The sequence below is a fragment of the Oncorhynchus mykiss genome, chromosome 14, assembly GCF_057628025.1.
Source record: "Oncorhynchus mykiss isolate SJ-2025 chromosome 14, ASM5762802v1, whole genome shotgun sequence".
NCBI classification, from domain to species: domain Eukaryota; kingdom Metazoa; phylum Chordata; class Actinopteri; order Salmoniformes; family Salmonidae; genus Oncorhynchus; species Oncorhynchus mykiss.
Window position 1 is genome coordinate 13,757,746 of NC_143035.1, and position 9,755 is coordinate 13,767,500.

At 48.1% G+C, this 9,755-nt stretch overlaps 1 protein-coding gene across 10 annotated transcripts in view; it reads left to right on the forward strand.

Moving 5' to 3' along the window:
• The window catches only part of LOC110488851 (transcription factor COE3), a 102,332-nt gene that overhangs the window by 23,471 nt on the left and 69,106 nt on the right, over positions 1 to 9,755 (forward strand). For all 10 annotated transcript variants that reach the window (XM_036943002.2, XM_036943004.2, XM_036943006.2 and 7 more), the window contains exon 6: positions 435 to 503. In XM_036943002.2, the coding sequence (XP_036798897.1) occupies positions 435 to 503 (69 nt within the window). The remainder of the gene's footprint in view (positions 1 to 434; positions 504 to 9,755) is intronic.

A 9,755-nucleotide genomic window follows, 5' to 3' on the forward strand; every position in this document is an offset into this window, starting at 1 on the left:
GAGAGGCAGTGGCACAGACCTGGGAAAGACCAGGGTGGCCATGGTGATGGCACGGGGGGCAGGATGGACGATTGGAGGGGATGGAGAGAGAGGGAGGTGGCTCAGCACCGGGCCGGCTGGGCCATCACTGGGCGCTGTCCAAACTGTCAACAAGTCAATGAGAGTGACCTTGGCTGGACCCCTGCCCAGCTGGATCGTGGGTCAAGGTGGGGGGACGGGGGTTCTGGGGACAGAGGGGTGAGGAGGAGAAGAAGGGCAGGGCAATGTGCCTGACACTCAGCAGATTGTACATGGTTCCACCCTGACTCCATAGCATGCTGGCGGTATGCCCACTGTTACCAGAGACAGTCCAACAAATGATAGCAACAAATGACAGTACATTTTTTTAGTAAACGTGAGTGTGATAATCATTTGTGTCTTCCTTTTTCCCCTAGTCGTTGTTGTGACAAGAAGAGCTGTGGAAACCGCAATGAGACGCCCTCTGACCCGGTCATCATTGACAGGTAAGGACACCTTTGTTCCCTCCGTCTGTCTTTCACCGGTAGAACAACTTTGACAGTGGGCAGGTGAGCAGGACCAGGTCTTCATGGTTGTGTCTGTATCATTGGACCTGTCAGGCTGGCTGGGTTATAGTGACCTCCTCCAAAAGGACAGTATTGGCCTCCGAGGGCACAGAGCTCATTACCAAATCCATGTTGGCTCGTTAGACTGAGCTTGGAGAATGGCCAGGGACAGGAGAGCTAGGAGCCCGGAAACCAGTGACCCACACATACAGTCAAAACCCACACACACTCACACTCACACTCACACTCACACTCACACTCACACACACACACACACACACACACACACACACACACACACACACACACACACACACACACACACACACACACACACACACACACACACACACACACACACACACACACACACACACACACACACACACACACACACACACGTCTTCTCACCTCTTGTTGCCATGGGGTGCCTTTGATAGGTGTTGCAGTCCAAAGCCACAGAGATCGTGTCACGCTGTGTTTTCAGGAATCAGGGTCGGATCGCATATTATTTCCTCTAGTCATATCTCTAGCATATATCTTCACAACGACACTACTTTCAACACACACACACTAACACGCACGACTACATACCACACACAAACACATGCATCACACAAATACATATCCATTCACTCTGAAATCCCAACAGGCCAATCCTAGGGTAGAGATCTGCAGGAATGTCCCTGTGCCACATCATCAACTAGAGTGTGTGTGTGTGTCAGTGGTCACCCCAACATTGCCACGCTCGTTATACCCCTCCCAAATAATTCCGAAGTGTTTACCAGCGACAAGCCCGGCTCTTGATTTAGTGGTCGACGGCCTGTATCACTGCATTTTAGTGCCCTATTAAGAAGTACAGGATTTATGGGAACGCCATCTCAAGCTCCTTAAACCAACAGATAAATCAGTTAGCCAGGGTGGCAGGGTGGGTGGAGGGTTGCTATTGGTGACCAGCGATGCAAATCACCCCCATCAGTCGCCACTGTAAAGCAGTTATTGCTGTCAATTCATGCCCCCCTCCCCGCTTAGAGACATGCACACATGCAGACGCTCTATCTCTCTCTCTCTCACACACACACACACACACACACACACACACACACACACACACACACACACACTAACACACACACATAATCAAATGCATGCAAGCGCACCCACACTCCCTGTATAGTGACTATATAATGATGAAATTGAAGCAACTTCATTCAGAAAACAATCTTATGAGGGTTTGGTGACATTGTCCTCTTTTCTCTTGCCATCATTGACTCTGCATTACTCCTGCCTTAAACATGTTTTACATGCCTTCTCTGTGACATATCACATTGGACATACACACTTGCCCCTATAAACAGCATAAGGGATGGGTAGGGGGTACATTTAGTTGGTTGGACTCTGATCTCCCTCCATCTAAAACCAGGAAGCAGTTTGTATCTAGTGCTATCATTTAATGGGGAGAATCCTGCTGAAGCAAGCAGAAAGCGCCAAAGGGCCGGAGTGAAATATTGGGTTGCGGGCCTTTAAACAGGTGTTATTACAAGCTAATATTGCATTTAGATGGCCGGCCAGTTCCCCGAGTGGGACCATAAATTCTCAGAGACTGTCAGAGCTTACTGGGGGACCAGTGGCTAATTACCCAGTATAGACCTCACTGGCCCTAATCTACCTCTGTCTCCCCCTATCTTCCCCCTCTCCCTTCACCCTCTTACCGTAATGGGCCTGCCTATGGACATGGGAGACATGCCCCCCCACCATTCCCCTCCCTCCCTCCCTCCCTCCCTCCCTCCCTCCCTCCCTCCCTCCCTCCCTCCCTCCCTCCCTCCCTCCCTCCCACTTCCACTAGGACCATTTGCTGCTTTTGATGTCATTCTCTCAGGGTTAAGTGGCGAGGGACATGGGAGATGGAAAGAGGCGCCCTCACCATTCAACGTTCCTTCATTCCCCCACCCCTCACAGCTCTCCATGATCTGTTCTACAGTACGAACCACTAGCCATCCCCTACAGTCTGTCAATGGACATTTGTTTAGGGCCGTCCCTCTTGGTGTCGGTTGCTCTTTATGAGTGACTCGCGAAGCTGCCCATCATTCCTTGTACCGGTTGTAGGGGTATTATGCAAGCTCTCTTGGAAGTAAATCCTGACATATATATTTAAACCCCCTCATATTTCATATGCTCATCAATAGACTAGAGATGTAAAGGAATGTCATCTATCAGGTGCAGACTTCTGTTAACGTGTGGACACAGACAACGTCATTAGCAATCACCAATATTTATGTGTGTGGATGCGTGCATGCACGTTTTCAGGGCTGGACTGACTGACCGCTCCAAGTGAGGGTTAACTCTGCTGGGGGTGATGGGGTTATCAGCCTCTCCGGATCCTTCCCAGCAATCACAGCCTATTGATCGACCAGCGAGCACATGGGAGCCCGCCAGATTAAGAGTATAGATTTACAATAAAAGTAGGACATTACTCGGCACAGCCTGGGTAGAAATTGAAAGGGGGAAAAAAATGAGGTTCTGGAAGTGGGATGAGTCAGGGCCGAGAGAGAGGAAGGGGTTGCCAGGTTTGAGAGGGGGTCGTTGCCAGGTTTTATGGGTCGTTTGTCCGGGGTTATGTTTTTAGGAGACAGGTTATGGGTGCAAGTGCTATTACATGATTTTGCATTGGGCTTTATGCATGTTATTGAAGACAGTTGCTCACTTGTAGACATTGTTTTAATGGCTTTTTATCACATAGGCATTATGAGGGTCACCTGGTCTGGTGTTGCCGTTAGGGTATTTCAGGGGCGATGGGTGGGGGGATGAGACGCAGTGTGTGTGTGCTTGCATGCATGCTTGCGTGCGTGCGTACGTGCGCACGTGTGTGTGTGCGTGTGTGCGTGTGTGCGTGTGTGTGTGTGTATGTTCAGGGAGTGGGGGGTCAGAGACAGTGGTGTAGGTGTAAAATATGGATGGGGGACTGTTGAAAGCTCCTGCAGGTGGCCTGGTCTTCTGGTTCAATTATTCAGTGTATCCCGTCCCTCACACAAGGGGGGACGGCCTACCACTGCTTCTTCACGACTTTCAGGAACCAACAGCAAAATGGTCTGAGAGAGAGAGAGAGAGAGAGAGAGAGAGAGGGATAGAGAGAGAGAGAGAGAGAGAGAGAGAGAGAGAGAGAGAGAGAGAGAGAGAGAGAGAGTACTTGTTTGATCTGAGAACTGATGGTGGCAGAACTAGCACTGGGGACAGGAGAAATCAGGTCATTTGACACTGTGAGGTGTGTGTGTGTGTTCGTGTGAGAGGTACCTGCAGTGTGTTTACAGTACTGTAATCATATCAATGACTGCCACCCCTCTGGCTCTGCTAAGTGATGCAAAAACTCAACATGAAGTCATTTGTTTTCTCTTCCTCTTAATTCATCACTATATACAGTAGATAGCCACTCTACCCTACTCCTAGTACCGTAGCTCGTCTACTACTCGGTGTGTGCTCATGTATTTATGTGTTTGTGTCTGGGTTAGCCCAGACGACCTTGACGACTGCTCCACAGGGTAAGAGGGAAATATCAGTGCCAGTGTTTGTGGTTCACCCCTCTCGCCTTTCAGCAGGGTATCTATTCCAACCTACACACACACACACACACACACACACACACACACACACACACACACACGCACACAGACACACAGGCACAGACACACAGGCACGCGCACACACACACACACACACACACACACTGCAGCTCCCCTAATATAAAATACCACACAACTATAGCCACGATCGCACTGTACCCTGGGATAACATGATACCACTAGTTGCCTCTGGTGAACTATGCTCCCACAAAAACATGTTATTGTTCCTACCTCTATTTGTCGTGAACACATTTTGCTTTGCTTCTCTGAGGAGATGTAATATTCATATCCACCCCGTATGACTCTCCAACTTGTTAATGAATCTTTGCATTTTCCTCAAAGAGGCGGAATCTCCTCCAGCGATTTATTCAAATACAGATGTTGCCATTAAACAATCATCCTCCATTTTCCATTCAGAGGAGTGCTTTCCAGTCCCTTAAAACCTGAAGGCTCTGTGAGTATAACACACTTCACTCTCCCTCTGTTGCACGGGGGCTCCGAAGCTGGCAAGTCACCCTGTTGGCAGGCGGTGGGGAACAGAAGGGTTGTTTCGCTACCTGTCCTAGCGTTCACAGCTTGTGGTAATATCCGTCTGGGTGATTCCATGGAGCCAGGGCCTCCAGCGGGTGCCCAGGGTGGGGCATGGCTGATGTGATGGGGGGGGGGGGGGGGGGGGGGGAGTGTGCACCGGCCCGGGGTTGCCCATAAACCAATTCACCAGTGGGGAAAAGATATCTTGCCACTCAGAGTAGCGCTCCATGTGGGGGCATGGGAACTGGGAAATCCCTGGTACTGGCAGGGCCCCCCCCCCCGAAGGCCTGACAGCCGCTAAACTCGCCTGCCTTCCCTCCAGAGCCTGCCTTCCCTCCAGAGCCTGCCTTCCCTCCAGAGCCTGCCTTCCCTCCAGAGCCTGCCTGTTACTAATGCTGCCGTTGGTGAGAGAAAAGCTATCGATCCCCGTTTGTTGACATATTGCTGCCTCCCGTGGCTTTCAAAGAGCCAACACGGGGTGGGATGTAATCTGTAAACATCACCAGGGACCCCTCACCGAGCCCCCCACTCCCACCCCGTCATCGACTCAACAGCCCAGGCTTAGCCTGAATGCCTTCGCACCCCAAACACCCACCTGCTCCCCCCATCCCCCCTTCCCAGTCCTTTACCTCAATCCAATCTGGGCCATTGGCTCTGTTCTGCCTAGCGATCTGTGTGCCATGGAAGATAGCTCTCCACTTTCTTTAACTCAGCTGATTGTGAAACCATGGGGCAGCAGCCTACTACTATGATGATTCACCTCTGATACCGGCCAACTCCCTCATCCACAATGGGCTCTCTCTCTCTTTCCTTCCATCTCTCTCTCTCCCCCTCTCTCTCGCCAATCAGTCGAGTGTTTACCCAATTAAGAATGCACAGTTAACACTCTGTTCTGTCCAACCCCCACCCCCACCGACACCGACACACACGCACGCACGCACACACACACACACACACACACACACACACACACACACACACACACACACACACACACACACACACACACACACACACACACACACACACACACACACACACACACACACACACACACACACACACACACTCAGAGGTTAATCAGGAGGAGGAGTGAGGTGTGGCTAATTAAGTCGGTCCATCCATGAGCCCAGTCCTGCCAAACAGATGTGATGAGGTGAGGAGGTCATTTGATGCAGGATAAGAGCTGCTAGCTTGTATGAATGCACTTATAGTGCCTATTATCAGCCCATAGTGCATTATAAGCCTTGCTATAAGCATTCATAACAGCTAACGGCCCACAGGTTGTATGTAACATCCCTGATATACAGTATAGCCCTAAAAACAGTGCCTGACTTGAAAATAAGAGTTGTCTGTTGTTGGTTCACATCCCTGTCTGCTGGGGGTTCCACCCTTGAGTAAGACACTTAACCTTCATAGCTGGAGCATACATTCATCTTTATGGATATCTAACATGGTGAACAACCCCTCAGATTATGAAGGTCGGTCTGCAATGTAGGGTATTTCATTTCAGGTTTCATTTTTCATCCTTTGGATTTTTCGTAGTGTGAGGGTGCAATCTGGACTCGGCATGCCTGAACCAGCCACAACAGTGCCAGAGAGGAAGGGAAGGAGGGAGCCAAACAGTGGATGGAGGAAAGAAAGGGTGGAGGTGTGGATGCGGAGGGACGGGGGGTGGTGTGAGGGAGTGAGAATGAGACAGGACGGGGGAGGAGGACAGAGGGAGAGAGGGATGGACGGAGAGAGGGAGGGTGGAAGAGGAGCAGATTAAGAGGGTATTGATTTCTATATAAAGATTCAGAGATTTGATATGTTGAGGGTCGCAGGAGAGGGGCCGGCCACGGGAGAGAGAGAGAGAGAGAGAGAGAGAGAGAGAGAGAGAGAGAGAGAGAGAGAGAGAGTTACACACTGAGGGAAGTCGAAGGGATCCATTGCATCACTGTAAACAGTCCTCGCCCCCAGAGCTCATCAGTAACACCGGCTCACAGGATCAACACACAGATGCCACCCATATAATTAGAATTGATGATCAACTTATAAACTAGGAAATAGAACATGGTATCATGTTTATAAACCTAGTACTTACCTCTCATAGGGCTTAACCTGTGAACCAATAACATCCCAAAACCAATCCAATAGCAATATTACATAGAAACATTTCACCAAGAGATTTAGTTGCAACATCTCCCAGAGACAGTTTAACTGGGGACAAAACAGTCAGTGATGCAGTTGATGAATCAGAAACCAGACCATGATATTTTATCTTTACTGCTGATGGAATTCTTTAGAGTATTCCCACTATATTGTAGTGTAGGTTGTCTATCAAGTTGAGTATTTTAGCAGTGGGGTTAAAGACAGTTTAAGTCCCCTACTTTCTAAGGTTTGTCTCTTTGTGTGTGTGAATCAGGACTTTGTTATGCACTTTCTACATATCTCTCCGGGGATGCAGGATCATCTATATTTCATGCTCCTCTGATGCCAGGCAGGATGAGACCCTATTGCTTTCACCACCCTCTCCTCACACACACACACACACACACACACACACACACGCGCACGCGCACGCGCACGCACGCACGCGCGCACGCGCGCGCGCACACACACACACACACACACACACACACACACACACACACACACACACACACACACACACCCACACACACACACATAGTCACGTGCTCACATGCACGCATACACCCACGCGGGAGCATGTTAACACAGAAAACACAGACATTACTAACAAAATGGAGGCTCAAAGCTATAGTAAAATGTGTGTTTACATACACTCAGTCATAGACATATAGACATATGCTTATAAAACATATAAAACCCTTATAAAACCCTTATAAAACCCTTGTAAAACCCTAAAACATATAAAACAAAGATACATGTACATACAGTAGACCTTACGCCACCCTGTCTACACTCTTATCCTTCTCCACAAAGGGTTTCACACACACACACACACACACACACACACACACACACACACACACACACACACACACACAACACAACACAACACAACACAACACAACACAAATCAATACCAATTTATAATTCAGGATTGCTGGAGTTTGGGTTTTAGGGCAGGCTGGCTTCCAGCCTTCATAAATATTCCAGTGTTATTGACTTGATCCGAATGATTTGGAGATTTCTTTCCTTCTTCTCCCCTTCCCCCCTTTACTTGTTTCAGGGTGCTGAGCAATAAAGTTTGCTTTTATTTATTCCCTTTGAGTTAGAGATGAGAGGCCTAAGTGGATAGGAATTTGATCACTAGAATGAAATGAAGTGGATAATAGCAGACATAGGACGAAGCCTCGACAAATCTAGGGAGAGCTGTGCTACATGTGCCCGGGATTGGGTTAAGCGGAGTATTTGTCTACACCGCGTCTCGTCCGTCTGCTTCAGCGATCTGGGCTCCAACACGGCTTTGTGCCCCTTAGTGCAAACATGTCGTCTTGTAAGACATTGATTATTGGGATCTGAGAGGCAAATAGTAGAGTGTAGCCTTTCGGTTAGTGAGCATGGCAGACATATTACTTAGATTTACATTGACATGTTAAGTAATTTAGTAGACGCTCTATCCGGAGAGGCTTACAGTTGGGCCATTCATCCGAAGATAGCTAGGTGAGACAACCACACATCACTATCACATCAAGTACATTTTCCCTCAACTTAGACCGGAGGGTCCTTGTCTATTGTACTACGCAAATAAAGACACTCTGACGTACTTTAGCATTCATATTACTGTATGGAAAATATGATAAAATAATCAAAAGGATTATCATTGTAAAAATAGCAAAAGTGATTATGTGAACAATAGCAGATTTATACAACTCTCACACTACTATTACTATTGCTATACATTAGTAACAATAATTATGATTATGAGAATAATGATGCTAATGTTTATGAGAATAAATTGAATGAATAAATACAAATTAGTAATTGAAGATAATGGCACACACACACACACACACACACACACACACACACACACACACACACACACACACACACACACACAGGCTGGTGTGTGGAGGGCAGAGTGGGAGGGTTAGGGCAGGGGCTCTGGGCAGGGAGGATTTGGGAGTGGAGTGTGTTCACTGCAGTCAATACACAGAGCTGCTCAGCTCAGCAGCCCCTCTACTAGTCCCCCTAATCAGGGCCTGGGACCACTGGTGCACTGAGAAGGAGCTGGGTTACCCCAATGAGGGTGAACAATAACCAATGTATAATTGTTATTGTTCTTACGCACTCTTATAAAGTGTTACTAAGGCATTATAGCATGTCGTCTTAAAACATTGTTTATTTCACAGTGATCAAGATTTTCATTGAGCAACCAGGATGCAAATGACTGATATTAGCTTCCAATATGTGGCAATGCTTAGTTTTAACTTAGAGAATTCCTATTTGTCAAAAAAAGAAATGGTGCTACCCAACCCCATCACCCAGCACATGCAGCTCCTCTCAGAACCCATAGACAGGTCAGCTCTCCTCTCCCAGGCTGTGAGATGAATGTATTGATTTTTCAGACCACAAGCACAATTTTCTTATTATTCTCTCACCTGAGAGAAGTGATCCATACATCCCTTGACCCATCTTAATGGCACAGCTAGCCACAGCGCTGGGGATAACTCGGTTCACCCAGAGTAAGATTGTGGAATACCGTAAACAACTGGACTTGTCTGTCTGTCTGCCTGTCTGTCTGTTTCTAGGTACTGTCTGTTTGTCAGTCCACCCGCATGTGTACGTGTCCACACTAGAAAAATATATATAAAGTTCTAGAGTAGAGTTTTAACGTGGTTTCTGAGCCCATACACAAGTTTGACTTTCCTCAGCAGCTTAGTAAGAAAGTCTGCTCGTACCCCAGCAGCTGAAGGTTCTTGCTGTGCTGCAGTTATGCCCTTTTGGCTTTTAAAGGATTGTCTGGTGCTGGATAATCATGACTGAAATATTGGGTGGCGTGGCGAGGAGGGGGTAGAGGGGAGCACAATTGGCACAGCCAGCAGGGAGGAGGGAGGCGGGCAAGCTCTGC